The 22,887-nt window shown below is 42.4% G+C and overlaps 2 protein-coding genes across 7 annotated transcripts in view; one reads left to right on the forward strand and one right to left on the reverse strand.

The window, feature by feature from the left end:
- The window catches only part of GLMN (glomulin, FKBP associated protein), a 119,018-nt gene extending 107,542 nt beyond the window's left edge, over window positions 1-11,476 (reverse strand). For 3 of the 4 annotated variants that reach the window (XR_010985568.2, XM_068124996.2, XM_068124997.2), the window contains exon 1: window positions 11,398-11,458. The gene's annotated coding sequence lies outside the window, so the exon portion shown is untranslated. Of the gene's footprint in view, window positions 1-11,397 lie in introns of all 4 variants that reach the window. The other variant, XM_068124995.2, reaches the window with a different exon arrangement.
- A 429-nt stretch (window positions 11,477-11,905) lies between these two features.
- LOC144893309 (uncharacterized) overlaps window positions 11,906-22,887 on the forward strand; it is a 54,819-nt gene continuing 43,837 nt past the window's right edge. The window contains exons 1-3 of one of the 3 annotated variants that reach the window (XM_078783601.1): window positions 12,272-12,334; window positions 16,128-16,190; window positions 20,689-20,774. In XM_078783601.1, the coding sequence (XP_078639727.1) occupies window positions 20,739-20,774 (36 nt within the window). In that variant the 5' untranslated portion in view covers window positions 12,272-12,334; window positions 16,128-16,190; window positions 20,689-20,738. Of the gene's footprint in view, window positions 12,335-16,127; window positions 16,191-20,688; window positions 20,775-22,887 lie in introns of all 3 variants that reach the window. The other 2 variants (XM_078783600.1, XM_078783602.1) reach the window with 2 other exon arrangements.

Raw genomic sequence — 22,887 nt, forward strand, 5'->3', positions numbered from 1 at the left:
TGAAAAGCTGTTCAGGATGACCCTTTCAAACAATTTGAAGGGAATCAACAGGAGGGAGATCGGGCAGTAGCTCTTTTGGTCGTTTTTGACTTGTTCGGCTTGGGGAGAGCAATATTAGCTCTCTTCCAGACCAGTGGGACTCGATCTATTACTCGGCAGTGTGACATGAAGGTCGTCAACCAATCGAGAAGAAGAGAGCCTGCATGATGGGCTATTCAGCATGAATGGTGTCTTGGCCTGGGGCCTTACCACACTCGAGTTTCTCAATTGCGGTCTCAAGTTTAGATGGTAAGACTTCTTTGGTGAGGCCACGATCAACAGATGAGAGCCTAATCTAATGATGTTTGGACTTGACATTGCAGGAGAAACTTTTATCCGGCTGGGGATATTTGATATTTGCCATGAGTGTACGAGGAGTAACGGGAGGATTGTCATTTTTCCCTTCTCCCAGTTAGGCAATTCATTAGCTGCCAGTCTTTGCAGCTTGATTGGGTAAAATTGATGCTTTCAACAGCTTCTCACCATCATGACTTATGAATCTCAACCCATCGGGATGACTTGGATGCTGCATGAGAGGCTTCCTCCGTGTTAGGTGCATTCATAAGGCATCATATAGCCTTTCACATTCGGGATCCTAGCCTGATATGTATGTTGTGCAGCCATGTGGAATGGGGGATTAGAGTCTGCACAGATCCAATCACAAAAAGAAAGATATGTCTCCTCAATGTTGAAGGGGTCTGGAAGAGGAAGAGTGGCTGCATTGTCAACTGTGTTACCTTCATCAATACGTTTTTTCAGCCTCTGCTTTGATACTGCTCCAACTGTGAGTTTAGAGTCATCTCGGTGGTTTGTAATATTCTCAAAATCCACCTTTGTAATATAATCTACCTGTTTGATGGTATCCAATGCAACAAACTTACTAAGCAGCTTTATGAAGACTCAAATTGCATCAGCAACAAGGAATGTTACGTTTAAAATTCACGTTTGGAAAATAGCAGTGACGTCATCAGGAATGGAAGTGATGGTTGGTTTTGGTGGTGTGGGAGGTGCTCCAAGACATAGGCATAGTGATGGGAGGGAGTGGGGAAAGAGGCGGACAGGCGACCGCCTAGAGCGCGAGTGTGGATGGAGCGGACGGGCGACCTCCCCGAGCGCAAGTGTAGATGGAGTGGACGGGCGACCACCCCGAGCATGAGTGTGGGTGGGGAGGACGGGTGACCAGCCCGAGCCCGAGTGTGGATGGGGCAGAGGGGCGCCCGCCCCGAGCGCGAGTGTGGATGGGACGGACAGGCGACCGCCCTAAGCACAAGTGTGGATGGGGCACCAAATGACACCCTCAAAAACATGTTTTCATGCTCCATTTGGTTGGACCAGATATAAACTATAATACAACGGACTCGTGAGAGCACGAGACGTAAGTAACTTTCAGAACCACGTTTTACATTTTAAGCTCTGTACTACGTGTCAATGCATGATGTTTACAAACTCTTTCCATCCAAAATACATTTTTCGTAATCACTAATCACATCCATACAGTAAAACAAAATCCCTATTAGTAAGTATGAGGCTGCCGGCCGTGTAAATCCCTTATCTTATCGAATTGTTTTGTGGCATTTCAAACAGAAGAGGCAATATGCATTCTATAATAGAGAGATCACCCATGATAGGCCCAAGGGATGTAGGGGGGTTATAACTGTTGGACGTTTATTTCGTAATTACGTCTCAATCGGATCCAAATGTCTCGCGGTGCCATACGAGCCCAACTAGCGACACCTGGGATCACGCGTCATGGTAGTTTTTTTTAACTTCCTTGTCCCTCTCTTTTTTCCTTTCGACATCTGATTGGAATCCCCGCTTTCCTATAATTTCACCATCTTTATAATGTGCGCGGCCATCCAAGAATAATTATAATCGATGATCTTTTTGAATTTTTTTCTCTCTTTCACGGTTGGAGTTTCCTTAAGCCCATACCGCATATACACACACGAGATACGCCATGATGTACGACTGCATATTCACACGAGATACGCCATGGGGAAAAAAGTGAAGGTGCAGGTGCTTCAAGGGTCTGGACAAAAAGGTAAATGTGGTGAGACGCCTCAGAGAGTATGTTGGATTGAAAGGATATCATCGAGGTAGCACAATCGCCTTCAAGCTGTCCAGCCTGGGTTTGAATCCTGGCCCAGCTATAAACTGTTATCTCGATGTTTCACAGGCGGGGGTGGGGGGGGGGGGGTGGGGGGGGTGATTCATTAGTGTGTATGCTGTCCCTTGGAATGACGTTAAGCTAAGCGTCCCATCTGCCGGTATTAGTTGATGGACGTTAAAGATCCAACAGCGTTCTTCGGAAAGAGTAGGGGAGCTATCCCCAGCCCATGGCCTAATTATAGAGACACTACAGTTCACTTGCCTACTCAGGCCTACAACTAACTAGTAAGGGAAACATATGAAAATCTGTTAACTAAATTGTTACCAAAAAATTTCTTCACCAATATGTTTGTAAAGGTGTGTAATAACATGTGTTAAAATGTTGAAGGTCAACTCCCGTGGGAAACCCAGAAAAAAAGCTGTTGAATTCGGGTACCGAAAAATTATTTTCGAGAATTTTTATTTTTTTAAATCGGCCCTTAAGTAACTTATGAGGGGTCAAATAAGGGTTTTTTCATGATTCTGAGTTGATTGTTAATACTAGGGCATGCCCGTACTATATCTATATCTAAAATTATATCCCCCCCCCTCTATTTACATGAAATGGTTTGGTCCAAAGCGAACGGCTTGCGAGTGGTGACAATCCCCCCCCTCTATTTACATGCAATGGTTTGGTCCAAAGCGAACGGCTTCCGGAGTTTGGTAAAGAAATCGCCATTGCGTGCACAAACGCGCAGGAAAGCGAATGAATCGCAAATTCGTTTTTATTAGTTGTAAAACATAGTTTAACGCCAACATAGTTTGCAAACGTGAAATAAATGAATACGCTCTCAAATGTGCCATCCGAGGCAGAGTGTGTCCGCCACGTTCGGCACACGCGATCGTTCGCTGCTCTCTGATTGGTTGAATCGTTTTTTGGACATAGCTCGGTAAGTAATTGTCCGATTAATATGAAACCTTGAAAAGGCACATCCTCGGGTCCCCAGCAATATACCTGGCAAGTTAAAAGTATATCGGACCCGTGGTTGTCGAGAAACAGCGGTCACAGACAAACGTACAGACAGACAGAGATTACTGGAATTATAGATAGATTTATATTTCACCACAGACTCTCCTTTGTGGAAAAATAATTTCTAAATATATCTCATTTTCTACTTTGCAGGACATGGAGTCTAGCAATATGGATGAAGACGTTACTCCACCTGTGCTCAATTGCTTCATCTGTGCACGCTCGGATACACCAGCTGAAAGGCTCATACAGGCAACTCCAAAGGGATACTCAACTTTATTGAAACAAGCAGAAACTGTCGAAAATGTTACTGTTGTGGAACGTATGAAGGAGGCTCAAAAGGAAGGAAAACTGAGGTACCACCAGAAGTGTAAAAATGATCTGTACAACAACTTTGTTGCAACCACCAAGAAGTCAGCTCAAGCATCAAAGGCAGAGAAAGAGTCATCAAAGTTGAAGAGAAGACGCACTACTTGTGAGTTCAGTTCATCAACTGGCTGCAGTTCTAGAAGATCACAGTCAGTTGACCTCCTGTATAAGGATGTATGCATTCTTTGCAACCAACCAGCCCAGCTCTACAAAAATAATCCAGCACAAGCTAGAAAGAAATACAGAGTGCCAGATAATTTGACTGCAGATACACTGAAGGCAAGCTTGCTGAAGACAGCACGGAGTCGCGGGGATGACTGGGGCACTGAAGTCACTGGACGCCTGGAAGGGATCAACGACTTGGTAGCAGAAGAAACACTGTACCATTTGCGATGCAAACTTATGTTTGCGAGAGGTGACAGTTTGTCCAAGACTGATGAGGAAGGAAAAAGGAAGAGAGGACAGAGGAGTATTGATGAGGAGCGAGAGGCAGTTTTTATTGAATTCTGCGAATGGTTAGACTCAGAATTAGAGCATGGGGTAATGAACATGGACCAAGTCCATGAAAAGCTGCAGGAGTTTGATCAGTCACCAGAGAAGAGCCTTTCTTATTCAAAGCATTGGCTAAAGATAAAACTTCTAGAGAAATACGAAGACACCTTGTATTTCACAACACAGGAAAGAAGGGCAGATGTACTCTGTCTCAAAGATGGCACCGACAATATTCTGCGAGCGCATCATGCTAATCTTGACCATGGAGATGAGAAGACTCAGATCATAAAGACGGCACTCAAGTTCATATCCAATGATATTGCCTTGATTGATTTAGGTCCAAAGTCATACCCCACCACACACAGTATGACTGACATCGATAGTCAGCTGACACTTGTTCCTGCAAGCCTTCAGATGTTCTTGAGACCGATTGTCAAGACAGACGAAAGAGTTGCCGTTTGGGGGCAGAATTTTATTAAGGCCTGTCGACCTCGGTCTGGAGTATTGCCACACCAAATGGGGCTTGCCATACAACTTGATCATAGATTTGGGTCAAAATGGATGCTCAACAAGTTCCACCGGCTGGGATACACTGAGTCTTACACGGAGACACAAAACTACAAATACTGCTTCCTTAATAGTAGGAGTGGAGATGATGTTCCAGATACTTCTGGCACTCTTGACACCATTGTGGAGGAAACCGATGAACAGATCAATGATGAGGTTGCGGTTGATGCTGCGCTTGAGGATCAATCAGTGATGACAGCCAAAGTGCCAGCCAGTGAAAGTGAATTGTCAAGTAATGATCAGGTGGTCTTTATGGAGGTTGGGGAAACAAACAATGCAGTCACTCAGTTTGTTGGAGACAATATAGATTTAAACATTGTCTCTATTCACGGAAACACTCCCTTTCACTCAATGGGTTGGATCGAAGTCACCTCTCCGGCACCACCTTTGCCAGATCCACAGACAACAGCAGCTTTCCCCCGGGTGAAGTTGAAGGCACTCGACAAAGCTAAGATCCTGAGAGGAACTGAAGTAAAGATTATTCCATTTACGAACAGGAAACAGATAGGAACGAACGCGATCATGTTTCTCCCCCTCGCTGAGCTTTCCTCCTCCCTGGCTCATGATCAGCCACTCCTCACTCCAGGTGACACACTCTGGGCAGCGGCAGGAGTGAACAAACCAGAGACTCTACCTCCATCAGAGGGTGCAGCTGCACAACATTCACTCCGTGCCTACCTGCAGACCCGGGACTGGATCCTTCTACAGAGCATGTCTCTGAACCCCAGTGACTATGGATGGACAATAGGTGTGCATGGGTATGAGCCAGTTCCAACACTGGACCCCACGGCTCCTGAGGAGCTATTGCAGTTCATGAGCTGTAATTGTCATGGAGATTGCAGCAACCGGCGATGCAGCTGCAAGAAGAATGGGGTCACGTGCATCTCGGCCTGTGGAGTCTGTAATGGCATTACATGCAGAAACTGCAGTCATGATGTTGTTGAGTCTGAAGAAGACATAGACAATGACTGTTGAAACTTCTGACATTGTGAATGAGAAATAACTCTTGAGTATTATATATGTATGTGAAATAAAAGCTACTTTGTGTGTAAATGTAAAAGTGAAAATATAAATGTTAACAATCAACTCAGAATCATGAAAAACCCTTATTTGACCCCTCATAAGTTACTTAAGGGCCGATTAAAAAAAATAAAAATTCTCGAAAATAATTTTTCGGTACCCGAATTCAACAGCTTTTTTTCTGGGTTTCCCACGGGAGTTGAACTTCAACATTTTAACACATGTTATTACACACCTTTACAAACATATTGGTGAAGAAATTTTTTGGTAACAATTTAGTTAACAGATTTGTGAAATATCTCATAAAATGCCCTTACTAAACTGATAACCCCTCGAATACTAACCACTATCAGAAGTATTTTGCTATACATCGGAAAGTGATTCGATGATCTGTCCAATCACCTACATTTTTAAATTATCACATTATTTACGCCATTTGGCTTCCTCAATGATCGATTAAACCAGGCATATTTTTATTGCAATGTATTTCACCACATTGTGTTTTTATTCGCATTTGGCCAAGTAGTGAATGATTAGGGTGTTTTTTGGATATTTTTATTCTACCAAATTTACCTGATGGTTTTTTTTTTTCATTTTCAAGTTAATATTTCAATAATTTTGAACTGACCTTTTCAGAAATATATACACTATGAAAAACGGGGTTCAAAGCTAAGTGGATCAGCTTGTAAGAAGAGAGAGAGCCTCATCTTGCGTGGGGATTTCATCATGAGCAGTGGCATTCATTATCTCTCTTACACCTGGGACATTCATCACGAGCAGGCGCATCTTCCTCTTGACCCTGGCTTTTATCGCATGCGGTCACAGTTCGTGTTCTTGGTCCCAAGAGTGAACAACAGCGGTCGACATCCTTGCGGCTCGCTTGGTTCAGACAATCACCGTTGGCGGTCAAAATCGTGCTTTCTGGCGGTCCTGGTGTTCCGGGCTGGGAAAAAAGGCAGACGAACTCTCTCCTTCTTGGTGTTTGCTCGCGGCGGTCGCACTGGTGCCGTGTGCGGACTGAGCGGAACGACGGGGCTCGGTGCGGCCGGGCAGGAAGGAGCGTGGGCCTGTTCGTTTCGCCGTTGATGGCCGCCAGGGTGCGGGGACCGCTAGCGGAGCCCACCCACCGAGGGCAGGCAAATGCACCACACAGACACAATAATTACTTTCATTTATTTTCCCCTTGTGTGTATTTGAGTCCGTATGAGGATCCTCAACTTAGGAATATTTTACCGTGCATTGTTTGTTCCCTGGCATTATTTTTATTAAACCTGTTTATTTGTACATTTTAATTCCGTGTCGGGTTTGAGTTGATTATCCAAGTTCGAAGATGTTCAGTGGGGTCCGTGAAGATAAGAGCTTCGTTACCCTTCGCTGCCTCATCCCCTGCACGGATTTGCTCCGCAATAGTTGAATTGAACGCATCGGAGTGTAAAGCTCGATCGGCTAATCCATCCCCAGGGGTGTTCACCCCGGGAACGCGACAATATATATATACATATATAATTTAAGAAACAGGAAGAAAATTCCTGCGTGGGGCTCGTGTAAAAAAATTCTGACTCAACCCAGGACTCAAACTCAGGAACCTCATCACTTACGCGGTGACTGCCCACTGATCTATTGAGTCTCCGGGATATCCTCAGAGATTTCTCACACTAACACTGCGATCTTTATAATGGCCGATGTCTTACATGCCAGCTAGGCAGACCCCGGATGTGAATGTATGTATGTGTATGTAAGTATGTGAAAGTGCATTGAAGATGAACTCATCTAACAATTTAAGAAACAGGAAGTAAATTCCTGCATGGGGCTAGTGTGAGGATCCTCAACTTAGGAATATTTTACCATGCATTCTTTGTTACCTGGCATTATTTTTATTAAACCTGTTTATTTGTACATTTTAATTCTGTGTCGGGTTTGAGTTGATTATCCAGGTTTGAAGATGTCCAGTGGGGTCCGTGAAGATAAGAGCTTCGTTACCCTTCGCTGCCTCATCCCCCGCACGTATTAACTCCGCAATAGTTGAATTGAACGCATCGGAGTGTAAAGATCAATCAGCTAATCCGTCCCCAGGCGTGTTCACCCCGGGAACGCGACAATATACTACTGTGTTCAAAAAGTATCCGACCTTTATTTTTCGTGCGTAAAAAAAAAGAAGCTAGGGATGCGTTGATTGGTGCACGTATGTAGGCGATCCTAATGCACACGCGTGAATTTTTTCACACCTGCAGAAGCTGTCATTCGACGGCAGACCGCCGATGAGTGAGGAAATATAAGTGAGCGCCGTCGGATTTTCGTTTTTGACAAAATGACGGAAAAACTTGAACAACGCTACTGCATCAAATTTTGTGTAAAGCTTGGCGATTCCCAAGTGGAAACGATCCGCAAGATTCAACACCGTTCATTCCATTATGAAGGAGGATTTGGGCTTCAGGAGAATCTCAGCAAAGTTCGTACCAAAGCTGCTAACGATTGAGCAGAAGCAACTCCGTTTGGAGATCGCACAGGACATGCTGGAGACTGTGAACAGCGATCCCAGCTTCCTCAACACAGTGATCACTGGCGATGAGTCCTGGGTTTATGGGTACGACCCAGAAACCAAGTTGCAGTTTTGATGCAAGTTTGATGAAACAACATTTGATGCAGTCGCGTTGTTCAAGTTTTTCCGTCATTTTGTCAAAAACGAAAATCCGACGGCGCTCACTTACATTTCCTCACTCATCGGCGGTCTGCCGTTGAATGACAGCTTCTGCAGGTGTGAAAAAATTCACGCGTGTGCATTAGGATCGCCTACATACGTGCACCAATCAACGCCTCCCTAGCTTCTTTTTTTTTACGCACGAAAAATAAAGGTCGGATACTTTTTGAACACACTACGTATATATATATATATTTGTATAAATTATATATACACTACATGACCAAAAGTCTGCGGACACCCGAACATCAAACATCTCATTCCAAAATCATGGGCATTAATATCGAGTTGGTCCCCCCCTTTGCTGCTATAACAGCCTCCACTCTTCTGGGAAGGTTTATGGGCCATTCCACTATATGTTGGAACATTGCTGCGCAGATTTGCTTCCATTCAGCCACAAGAGCCTTAGTGAGGCCGAGCAATGATGTTGGGCGATTAGGACTGGCTCGCAGTCGGCGTTCCAATTCATCCCAAACGTGTTTGATGGGGTTGAGATTAGGACCTCGCTTTGTGCAAGGGGGCATTGCCATGCTGAAACAGCAAAGGGCCTTCCCCAAACTGTTGCCACAAAGTTGGAAGCACAAAATCGTCTAGAATGTCATTGTGTGCTGTAGCGTTAAAATTTCCCTTCAGTGGAATCAAGGGGCCTAACCCGAACCATGAAAAACAGCCCCAGACCATTATTCTTCCTCCACCAAACTTTACAGTTGGCACTATGCATTTGGGCAGGTAGCGTTCTTCTGGCATCCACCAAACCCAGATTTGTCTGTCTCTCCTTCATCCTCGTGATGGTGCATCCGCGTGAGCGCTGCCAGATGGTGAAGTGCGATTCATCACTCCAGGGAATGCGTTTCTACTGTTCCAGCGTCCAATGGCGGCAAGCTTTACACCACTCCAGCCGACGCTTGAAATTGCGCATGGTGATCTTAGGCTTGTGTGTGGCTGCTCGGCCATGGAAACCCATTTCATGAAGCTCCCGATGAACAGTTGTTCTGCTGACGTTGCTTCCAGAGGTGGTTTGGAACTCGGTAGAGAGTGTTGCAACCAGGGACAGATGATTTTTACGTGCTAGGCACTTCAGCGCTCGGCTGTCCCATTCTGTGAGCTTGTGTGGCCGACCACTTCACCGCTGAGCTGTTGTTGCTCCTAGACGTGTCCACCTCACAATAACAGCACTTGCAGTTGACCGGGGTAGCTCTAGCAGGGCAGAAACTTGATGGACTGACTTGTTGGAAAGGTTGCATCCTGTGACAGTGCCACGTTGAAAGTCACTGAGCTCTTCAGTACAGCCCATTCTACTGCCAATGTTTGTCTATGGAGATTGCATGGCTGTGCGCTTGATTATATATACCTGTCAGCAAAGGGTGTAGCTGAAACAGCCGAATCCACGAATTACAAGGGGTGTCCGCGCATACTTTTGGTCATGTAGTGTGTTTATATGACAAGTAAAAAGCCTGTCAAAAATGATGGGTTGGAACAGTTTATTCGATGGTGCATCCTCGTGAGCGTGCCAAAGTCTGAATCCTCGCCTATTGTCAGGTGTGCTTCTAGCTTCTTCATTAATTAGACATGCAAATGAACAATCGTTTTACACTGTGTGAGTTGCACATCACATGCAGCGAACTTCACCTCCCTGCAACTAGTATTTATTGCTATTTTTATTAAAAGCTACTGTACCTTAAGGCTCGGTTTGCAAGCCACCGTCTACAATTCCAATAGAAGAGACATAATTACTCCTTTATGGAAAATCTTTTTCGAGTTTGGTTTTATCCTCAAAAATAAATAGACCGTAGTGAACACACATTCGTGTTAAAAGGTTGGCCTTTAAAAACCTACCCTTATGAGGGATTGAGGGGGGACAGACATCTGTACAAACACACAAACTGACATTGTATTTTATATGGTAGATTATACAATACTGCACATGTTTCTATTGTACATTATAAAACTGCACATGTTCCTCTTGTACATTATACAATACTGCACATGTTCCTCTTGTAAATTATACAATACTGCACATGCTCCTCTTGTACATTATACAATACTGCACATGCTCCTCTTGTACATTATACAATACTGCACATGTTCCTCTTGTACATTATACAATACTGCACTTTTTCCCTCTTGTACATTATACAATACTGCACATGTTCCTGTTGTACATTATACAATACTGCACATGTTCCTGTTGTACATTATACAATACTGCACATGTTCCTGTTGTACATTATACAATACTGCACATGTTCCTGTTGTACATTATACAATACTGCACATGTTCCTCTTGTACATTATACAATACTGCACAGTGCACATGTTCCTGTTGTCCATTATACAATACTGCACATGTTCCTGTTGTACATTATACAATACTGCACATGTTCCTGTTGTACATTATACAATACTGCACATGTTCCTGTTGTACATTATACAATACTGCACATGTTCCTGTTGTACATTATACAATACTGCACATGTTCCTATTGTACATTATACATACTGCACATGTTCCTCTTGTACATTATACAATACTGCACATGTTCCTCTTGTACATTATACAATACTGCACAGTGCACATGTTCCTGTTGTACATTATACAATACTGCACATGTTCCTGTTGTACATTATACAATACTGCACATGTTCCTGTTGTACATTATACAATACTGCACATGTTCCTGTTGTACATTATACAATACTGCACATGTTCCTGTTGTACATTATACAATACTGCACATGTTCCTGTTGTACATTATACAATACTGCACATGTTCCTGTTGTACATTATACAATACTGCACATGTTCCTATTTTACATTATACAATACCCGCTCCTATTGTACATTATACAATACCCGCTTAATACCCGTTCCTATTGTACATTATACAATTACAATACAATACCCGCTCTTATTGTACATTGTACAATACCCACTTACAATACCCGCTCGTATTGTACGTTATAGTTTCTACAATACCCGCTCTTAATCTTATGTTATAGTACATTAGTATTAAACAATACTCGTTCTTAATCTTATTCGAATGTTCTTCTCCCATTGGGTAAATATAGGAAAATGCAAAATAACGAAGCTTACCCAATGTGGGTCCCCGTAAAACTCCACAGAGATCACAGCTTTCGCTCAATCCGTCAATCGCCAGATTTTTTTTTTAATCATTCGTTCTGTCGCCTTTCCTTCTTTTTTTTTATTTTTTATAAATCACTCTCTCGAAAACACTGTATTACTGTAGTTGCTTTGCAACTACGTTATTTAGTTGTTTTTAATGTAATTATGATTTTCCTTTCACTTGGACGATGAAAATTGTCGTTGTTTCATTCTTTCGGTTTGAGTTCCTCCTTATTCATTCTCGCTGTGCAAAAGGTGGTAATGAATTCTGCACAGAAATATAATCGCCATTTTCTGAGAGTTTATTTCTTTTCGGGGACTACCATATACAACTTTTACTCACCATACAAAATTATCGGGTAATCCTCTCTCTTTCATTCACTTGAGCCTAATTACAGTTAGGATGTATAGTAACATACTTTCAGCGAAGCTGGTATTTTCCCCCTCGCTCTATTTTTCCTTCTCAAACTGCACACTACACCTAACGTCTTATGTTAATATCAAAATTGTGCTTCTATTAGGTTTACAGTCATTATGTAAACCATAAGCCTAACAAAAAGGCCATCGGAAACGGATGTCCGGAAGCGAATCTTCTTTCAAGCGGATAAAGCACGTGGTGAGATCCGATTTAAATTGATTGCTGTCGTGTCAAGGCTTCATGATTATGTTTTCTGTTCGTGTTTTTCGACTTTGTCATTGCATAAACGGTTTTTCGTTTGTTGTACGTTACCGTACGTCAGTGCCATGTTGGCTCTTTGAAGTCTGCTCTGCCCCACTGACACTTCGTTCCATACCATGGTTGTTTTGTTATGGTTGTTGTTTGTTTTGTACATGGTTGTTTTCAGTTACAGTTACACGTAAACAGACGTATGAAGGTCTTCCTGAAGTTATCCGAAGAACACGAAAGGTATTCGCCTGAAGTAAACTTCTGGTGTGCCATGTCCGCTTCTCACATTTATGGACACTTTCCTTGATGAACGCACGCAGACGTTGTCACCAGCATTTCATACTTCAACATGCGACGAGAGTTCTTTATGCCGCAACTTCAACAAAATCCAGACTTGTTACAAAAAGCTGTCTTTAAACAAGATGGAGCACCACCTCACTTTGCTCGAATTGTTATTTTTAAAATCAAACCATTGGATTGGCCGAGGAGGACCGATGAAAGAGTTGTAAAGTAATTTACATGAAAGTAATTTACCAAATTAATGGTTTTATCCAATAAATTGAGAGCACAGGGTGATCAAAAACCTTTTGAAGGCAACAAAAATTGATAAACACGCTATAACACAGGAATAAAGCACAAAAATATTAAAATGAACGACAAAAACATTAGGCTGGTTAAAAAAAAATTCCTGTTTATCATCACTTTTTTTTTCAAAGTGAAATTTTAATGGATTATTCAACGCACAATATGTTTTTTTCTTAAATATACTTGATCGGACATACATGATGAATCATGTTATGATTTCTAAACTAGTAAACCTTCGTATGTACGCACTGATACGATTCAAATAAAGAAAATAAAGAAACCCATGTCACATTGAGTTCTGTTTACTTTTAATATTTGCTGACACATATAACAATGGTAGATCAAAACTTCGGCTTTTAAGAATAATGTCCGGTTGCCATACATATATCTATCAGCAGCTATTGCCAAAGCATTCATACATATTTGACTAGAATTCCTCGCCACGAAATATCACTTCATGGTGATATGGAACATGCATATATCACTTCATGGAACATGCATATTGAGCAGTTTGGCAGACATGGAAGAGGACATTAACCACATCTAAAGAATGTCTGATTCGCGTTTATACATCTATCTATCAACAGCTACTGCTATTATAGCACTCATAGATGTATCTATACTAGGGCATGCCCGTACTATATATAAGCAAGGACGTGCCCGTACGTGGGTGCCCGTTCCTTGCCAAAAAAAAAAAAAAAAAAAAATTTGTGTAGGGGTGTGTGTGTGTAAACATCCTAGGGCGTGCCCGTACGTGGGTGCAAAAAAACATGCGTGCAAACAACAACAACAAAAAAAAACTTTGAAACCACGTGGCAGTAACGACCACAGAACTCCCCCCCCTCTATTTACATGAATGGTTTGGTCCATTCGCAACGACCACAGAACCCCCCCCCTCTATTTACATGCAATGGTTTGGTCCATTCGCAACGCCAAAGCGAACGGCGAACGGCTAAATCGCCATAGCTCGGTAAGTACTTGTCCGATTAATTTCAAACCTTGAAAAGGCACATCCTCGGGTCCCCAGCAATATACCTGGCAAGTTTAAAGTATATCGGACCCGTGGTTGTCGAGAAACAGCGGTCACAGACAAACATACAAACACACATACACACATACACACAGAGATTAATGGAATTATAGATAGACTAGGGCATGCCCGTACTATATATATATCTAAAATTATATCCCCCCCCCCCCTCTATTTACATGAAATGGTTTGGTCCATGAAATGTTTTGGTCCATTCGCAACGCCAAAGCGAACGGCGAACGCTTTACATGAAATGGTTTGGTCCATGAAATGTTTTGGTCCATTCGCAACGCCAAAGCGAACGGCGAACGGCTTGCGAGTACAGTGACAATCCCCCCCCTCCCCCTCTATTTACATGAAATGGTTGTAATTAGTTTTAAAACATAGTTTAACGCCAACATATGGCATGCACGTACCCGTACTATCCGTAATGGCGCACGCTCTCACAGGAGCTCCGGAAGGTCGCATATCGCAGGAAAGCGAAAGAATCGCAAATTCGTTTTAATTCGTTTTAAAACATAGTTTAACGCCAACATAGTTTGCCGACGGGAAATAAATGAATACGCTCTCAAATGTGCCATCCGAGGCAGAGTGTGTTCGCCACGTTCGGCACACGTGATAGCTCGCTGCTCTCTGATTGGTTGAATCGTTTTTTGGACATAGTTCGGTAACTACTTCTGCGATTAATTTCAAACCTTTAAAAGGCACATCCTCGGGTCCCCAGCAATATACCTGGCAAGTTTCAAGTATATCGGACCCGTGGTTGTCGAGAAACAGCGGTCACACACACACACACACACACACACACACACACACACACACACACACACAGACATTGCTGGAATTATAGATAGATATCAGCAGCTACTGCTATTATAGCACTCATAGATGTATCTATCTATCAGCAGCTACTGCTATTATAGCACTCATAGATGTATCTATCTATCAGCAGCTACTGCTATTATAGCACTCATAGATGTATCTATCTCTAAGCAGCTACTGCTATTATAGCACTCATACATGTATCTATCTCTAAGCAGCTACTGCTATTATAGCACTCATAGATGTATCTATATATCAGCAGCTACTGCTATTATAGCACTCATAGATGTATCTATATATCAGCAGCTACTGCTATTATAGCACTCATAGATGTATCTATCTATCAGCAGCTACTGCTATTATAGCACTCATAGATGTATCTATCTATCAGCAGCTACTGCTATTATAGCACTCATAGATGTATCTATATATCAGCAGCTACTGCTATTATAGCACTCATAGATGTATCTATCTATCAGCAGCTACTGCTATTATAGCACTCATAGATGTATCTATCTCTAAGCAGCTACTGCTATTATAGCACTCATAGATGTATCTATCTCTAAGCAGCTACTGCTATTATAGCACTCATAGATGTATCTATCTATCAGCAGCTACTGCTATTATAGCACTCATAGATGTATCTATCTCTAAGCAGCTACTGCTATTATAGCACTCATAGATGTATCTATCTCTAAGCAGCTACTGCTATTATAGCACTCATAGATGTATCTATCTATGAGCAGCTACTGCTATTATAGCACTCATAGATGTATCTATCTATCAGCAGCTACTGCTATTATAGCACTCATACATGTATCTATATATCAGCAGCTCCTGCTATTATAGCACTCATAGATGTATCTATCTATGAGCAGCTACTGCTATTATAGCACTCATAGATGTATCAATCAGCAGCTACTGCTATTATAGCACTCATAGATGTATCTATCTATCAGCAGCTACTGCTATTATAGCACTCATAGATGTATCTATCTATCAGCAGCTACTGCTATTATAGCACTCATAGATGTATCTATCTATCAGCAGCTACTGCTATTATAGCACTCATAGATGTATCTATCTATCAGCAGCTACTGCTGTTATAGCACTCATAGATGTATCTATCTATCAGCAGCTACTGCTATTATAGCACTCATACATGTATCTATATATCCGCAGCTACTGCTATTATAGCACTCATAGATGTATCTATCTATGAGCAGCTACTGCTATTATAGCACTCATAGATGTATCAATCAGCAGCTACTGCTATTATAGCACTCATAGATGTATCTATCTATCAGCAGCTACTGCTATTATAGCACTCATAGATGTATCTATCTATCAGCAGCTACTGCTATTATAGCACTCATAGATGTATCTATCTATCAGCAGCTCCTGCTATTATAGCACTCATACATGTTGAGTAGAGTTCAACACCAAGAGAATGTTGGTTGCCGTTTATTCATGTATGTATCATCACCTACTACTACATGTAGTGCAGCGCTCGTTTAATTTTTGACGAGGAATCCACAGCAATAATTATCACGTAAGGCTCTCCCGTTTGCCGATGATATTTGGCTTCTCCTTCAGAATACCAACTACTTCCTGAACTTCCGAGTGGGCCTCTTCTCGGCAGTACGACTCTTACTGCAGGTACTGCATAGAGGATATGACTCATCTGTGGTACTCAGCTCCTCAACACAGCCACAGAAATAGCACACATCTTCATAGCCAGCCGTGTAGTATGGCTTCTCTGTCGCATCGTTGCATGTGAGATTGGCTTTGGCGTAGGCATTATTGAAGATGTTTGCCTCATTGGTCTCCTGCAGATCGGCGAAGTTCGAGCACATGTAACTTGGCTCAGACAGTGCGCGAGCACGTACAAAATTCGAACCTGTTCCACTAAGCGAAACGGATTTTACTGACTTCGCGAGCAAAAAAAAAAAAAATTTTTTTAGGGGCGGATGACTTTTATGGGGCGGGCGGCGATGATAAACAGGAATTTTTTTTTAACCAGCCTTATAGATAAATTACAATTACAAACTGGAACTGCCATTTTATAACTGCTGGCAGTGGTGACTGGTTTCCTCTGCCCTCCCACTTTGATACAATCCCGTTTTTGTTACAACCCCGTTTTGATACAATCCCGCTTTGTTACAACCCCGTTTTGATACAATCCCGTTTTGTTACAACCCCGTTTTGATACAATCCCGCTTTGTTACAACCCCATTTTGATACAATCCCGTTTTGTTACAACCCCGTTTTGATACAATCCCGTTTTGTTACAACCCCGTTTTGATACAATCCCGCTTTGTTACAACCCAGTTTTGATACAATCCCGCTTTGTTACAACCCGGTTTTGATACAATCCCGTTTTGTTACAACCCCACTTTGATACAATCCCACTTTGATACAACCCCGTTTTGATACAATCCCGTTTTGTTACAACCCCACTTTGATACAATCCCACTTTGATACAATCCCGTTTTGTTACAACCCCGTTTTGATACAACCCCGTTTTGATACAACCCCGTTTTGATACAACACCGTTTTGATACAATCCCGTTTTGATACAACACCGTTTTGATACAATCCCGTTTTGATACAACCCCGTTTTGATACAACCCCGTTTTGAAACTACACCGTTTTGATACAATCCCGTTTTGATACAACACCGTTTTGATACAACCCCGTTTTGATACAACCCCGTTTTGATACAACCCCGTTTTGATACAATCCCGTTTTGTTACAACCCCGTTTTGTTACAACCCCGTTTTGATACAATCCCGTTTTGTTACAACCCCACTTTGATACAATCCCACTTTGATACAATCCCGTTTTGTTACAACCCCGTTTTGTTACAACCCCGTTTTGATACAACCCCGTTTTGATACAACACCGTTTTGATACAACCCCGTTTTGTTACAACCCCGTTTTGATACAATCCCGTTTTGTTATAACCCCTCTTTGATACAATCCCACTTTGATACAATCCCGTTTTGTTACAACCCCGTTTTGATACAACACCGTTTTGATACAATCCCGTTTTGATACAACACCGTTTTGATACAATCCCGTTTTGATACAACCTCGTTTTGAAACTACACCGTTTTGATACAACACCGTTTTGATACAACCCCGTTTTGATACAATCCCGTTTTGATACAACCCCGTTTTGATACAACCCCGTTTTGATACAACCCCGTTTTGATACAACCCCGTTTTGATACAACCCCGTTTTGATACAATCCCGTTTTGTTACAACCCCGTTTTGATACAACCCCACTTTGATACAATCCCACTTTGATACAATCCCGTTTTGATACAACCCCGTTTTGATACAACCCCGTTTTGATACAACCCCGTTTTGATACAATCCCGTTTTGATACAACACCGTTTTGATACAACCCCGTTTTGATACAATCCCGTTTTGTTACAACCCCGTTTTGATACAACCCCGTTTTGATACAACACCGTTTTGATACAACCCCGTTTTGATACAACCCCGTTTTGATACAATCCCATTTTGATACAACCCCGTTTTGATACAACACCGTTTTGATACAACCCCGTTTTGATACAACACCGTTTTGATACAACCCCGTTTTGATACAACCCCGTTTTGATACAACCCCGTTTTGATACAACCCCGTTTTGATACAACCCCGTTTTGATACAATCCCGTTTTGTTACAACCCCGTTTTGATACAATTCCACTTTGTTACAACCCCGTTTTGATACAACCCCACTTTCATCGGACACGCGTAACACATTATGTTTAAAAAAAATTTTTGATGGGTATTTTGGGTCTTTTGGGTCATTTGGTGTTTTGAGTCCTTGAGGTCATATGGGTCTTTGTTGTATTTAAGGGTCTTTTGGGTCATTGGGGTCTTTGGAGTTCTCACGGTATTTGGGTAAATGGGGTGTTATGAGTCATTGGGGGTCCTCTGGTTCTTCATCGTATTTAAGGATCTTTGGGGTATTTTGGGGTCTTAGTGGTCTTGAGGGTCTTGGGGGACTTAAAGGTTCTTCAAAGGTCTAATAGGTCTTAGCAGTCCAAAGGGTAGAATGGTACATTCCAATAGTACATCATTAATAGACATAAGTAATTTATAGAGAGGATGCCACTGACTTCAAACAGCACATCATTCATAGATGCACTGAAATGTCAAATGGCTGGACAAGATAATAATGTAGAGGTTCTTCTTCCAACAATAACGACTTCTGGCTTCCAGACCATACAACCAATCATGTTGAATTTTTTAACACTTATTCCCCTTGACGACAGCTACATTACTTTAAAGTTTCACGTCGATCAATGTAGCAGTTGAAAAGATGGAGGTTTTAAAAGATTTTCGTTCAATTATTTGTGGCTGCCAAACTATGTGACTTATCGTAAATTCCAAAAGACAATTTTAGCTTCCAGACACGGGGAACGTATTTGTGAAGTTTCCACTTGATATGTTAAAAAATGAGGGAGGAGATAGGTTTTAAAGTTTCTGCTTCAAAACATCATAGCTCCTAAACCATGTGACCTGTGACATCATGGTCGCTGAACTTTTGATTCGTCATGGGTATGCGAACATACTGTGGTGGTGGGGGGGGGGGGGGGGGCGTTATGCCTTTCTGCTTTCATGTACTTTTATGCCTTTCTTTCTTACCATATATGGATAATGTTGTCCAAAGTTGTGCTCGATTTCCTATTCGCTTGCTAAAGATTACACGTATGCCATGTATTTCGTATAAAGATCTGATGTGCTGACAATGCTTTTGAGAGGGCACTGGATTTATTTCCTATCTCTCTTCCATGTGCATGGTCAATAAAATGATGCAACCAACCCGAGGGGTTGAATTCTTCCACAACAATACATGCAAAGTTTGGTCTCGATCTGTTCAGCCGTTTCGGAGAAGAAGGGTTTTTAGTGTTTTTCAAGAAAAACAATATGGCAGCTAAACCACGTGACCTATGACGTCAAAAAAATGATTTCTGAATTTATTTTTCCTTAGATCATGCACAAAAAATTTCATATTTGTGGGATCAAGTGTTCTATTTGTCGAATTAACATCATAGCGTTAGGACTTTTGATATCCTAAATTAATATATTTTTGGTCTCAATGCAAAGTTCTTTAGAATGAGCTATGATGCAAAAAAAAATTCCATTGATCCGTTTTGGAGATTTCTTGGGGCAAGCATTGAAGGTTTTTCCAAGATGGCGCCCATACCACGTGGCCTACGACATCATACTTGGCAGTAAAAATTATACTGGTCTAGCCTTCCATGTAGGTATTCCATGTAGAGGAAACCTAATAAGGTCTAAAACAAAATTCACAAGTCTAAATAAACAATCGTCCACATTTCACCCAAAATGGCCCACTTGTTCACCTGACTTAACACCTTTAGATATTTATCTCTGGATTTTTTTTTTGAAAAGTAAAGTCTACACGAGCAAACCAAGGGACCTTGAAGAACTTAAACACCTCAACGTATTGTTGATGTGTTATCCACCTCTCCAGCTGTGTCGGAAAATGTTTCCCAGAATTTGAACGCCGAATTAGATTGATTATAGTGAATGATGGACGACATGTAGAAGTTTCTTAGTAATTCGAGAATATCTAAACAATACCATAAAAAAATAAACAAACAAATTTACAGGTGTATTACATGTATTCATATCAAATTTATGTCAATACTTTATTTCAAAGAACGATAAAACTATTCAACGTTCTTTTTAGGATATCCATTTTCAGACACCCTGTATAACAATAGTTGCATTATTTAATTAGTTTCAATTGAAATTATTTTGTGTGCACATATATCTTTACAACTCTACCTTAAGTTTCCCAAAAAGTCACGTACTCGTTTTAATCTATGAAAAATGCAATCCCTGGAGTTTCTGCTACATACATGCACACATACATACATACATAAATACATACCCATTGTAGCATGATGATAATGATGGACGTCAATATGCAAGAGTTGTTGAATACATTTAGCTTTGGCTGTGCAAAAAAAATTTTTGGGGGGTGGTTCATGATGAAATGTCCAATTTGTGGACACCCTCATTGAATGGCCATATGAGATCCTGTACCTGAACCTGGATGTTGCAGTAATCCTGTGTGATTTACTCGGTCTTTTCACCACATTAGAAAGAAACCTTGTGGAGGACTTGCGGAAACCCTAAGGTTTGAAAAGTGTCATGGGGTACGTATCCAGGATCAACCGGCAAAAGAAGGTAAAAAAAAAACAAATTGTGTGATTGGGCAAAGTGCACGTGTGCGCGTTATTTTTTTTGTGGACGCAGCTGAGGCCATGAAAATTATACTTTTGGATATGGTGTTGTGGAATTGGTGTAATTTACAACATCCTTTGAAAGTTATTGTGGTACATTAGGAATTGCTGTTACTGCTCTTCTTCTTCAGCCACATTCACTCCCACATTATTGTGGTGTTGGCCGGGGGGAGCTTTTGGCCCAAGTCTTTCACAAACTGGCTGACCAGGTTAGGGCAGGAATTTGGGATTTGTTTATGGTGCCCTAGATAGCTCACCTACTCTTCGTGAAGGACACCGTGGGATCTTAAACCTCCATCTGAGTGACAGCACACACATTGATGAATCACCCTGCCTGTGAAACATCTGGATGACAGTTTATAGCTGGGTCGGAATTCAAACACAGTATAGATAGTTTAGAGGCGAGTGTGCATAACAACAGCAGCACGGACAACAATCATGGTATGCCGATACCATGATGGGGACTTATCTCACATGGTGGCATGTTGGCCCTGAAATACAGGATTGTACAGTGCAGTATGTACTGTTACGGACACGACTTAAGATGTTGCTTGACCGAGCGGAATGGCCGCCGTGTTCGCACAGTTTACCCAATTACCCCCAACTCACCCGATTCCACTCGAACGTTGGCCGAATCGCGCTATGCTAAATCAATGATGGAAAGGACACAACGGCTGGGATAAATGAAATGACACAAGGGGTACAGTTCTCAAGACCTCCGGAGGAGGATATAATTAGTGGGGGAGAAAAGGAGTAGATTACAAGGCAAGAGGTAAAGCACAGAAGAGATAGGCACTTAGACACAATCTTATCTATCCCAGACAGACCACAGACAAACGGAACAAGACTGACTTACACAGGGATTGATGGCAAGGAAGGACAGGCAGTCGATAGCACAAGGTGCACCTTGGCTCAGGGGCAGAATCAAACACGGTCCAGTCCAGAGATGCGGGGAGGTATTGCAGCGCTCGGAGGTGGCGTCTCTCTTCCTTCAAGTCCAGCGCGCATCTGACGTCACCTCCCTCTTCCTGCGCATGCTCAGCGGGGAGTGACACGCCCTCGGCTCGTTAGCTCCGCCCCAGATGGGATCGGTCCGCCGCTTCTATTGGGTGCGGGGGGTTACCGGGCTCCGCCCTTGACGAGGAGCTGACAGCGAGCCCCTACGTGGTAACCCCGTCGAGCACATGCTCAATGGCGGCTAACCAAGCCGGAGTGAGGACGCGCACTCCCCGCGCCGCCGCCGTTGTTGTTGCTGTTGTTGTTGTTGCTGAACCGTGAGGAAGAGCTGCGGGAGGTATTGGGAGGTCCTAAACTTCCTAACGGTGCCATACAATCACATTCTGGTGCAACGAAGAGTCAGAATTAATGGAAACGAGTTCTTAACTGACATAGACTAAGAATAACTAGCAAGATGTCCTATAGTTGTCTACGTGAGATGCGGTGGACCTGGATGCGACATTTAATGGGGGAAATAGGGGAAGGTCGGGTCTACAGAGTGTTGTTTACAGAAAATGGGACTAGGGAATGGGGGATTGGGGATAGTTGGGAAGTATGGAGGAAATAGGGGAATATTTACAAGCGGATATGGATGGAGGCCAATCTCATATCCGCAACATTGCACCCTTCTCTACCTCGGGGCGGCCCGACCCGATAAATTTTTACTTACTTTAGTGTGGCACTCAGATGTAGTTCCCTCTACTATTAACTCAACCCTGAGTGCGACAGTTTTACAGATGTTCACAAATGAGTAAATATGTCCCCCTGCGACGTTGCACCCTTCTCCTCACAGAAACACACCCACAGGATAACCGAATCGCGGAAAGCATTCGCAAACTAAACATACAGCCGGTAGGGAGCATTATTTACACAAGACTGATATTTACACTACGATCCAGGACCTGTTCTTTGAGGAACACATGCAGATGTTATGCATAGAGAGAGCACGCATGCCAGCATCGATACACCAACCCACGAGTGCCCTGTGGCCATACGGCCTTTAATAATGTGCAGAGCACCCCGTCCAAGCACCAAAAGCACCACCCCATACACACAGTCAG

Source organism: Myxine glutinosa, chromosome 8, assembly GCF_964187855.1.
Source record: "Myxine glutinosa chromosome 8, kmMyxGlut1.1, whole genome shotgun sequence".
Taxonomy (NCBI): domain Eukaryota; kingdom Metazoa; phylum Chordata; class Myxini; order Myxiniformes; family Myxinidae; genus Myxine; species Myxine glutinosa.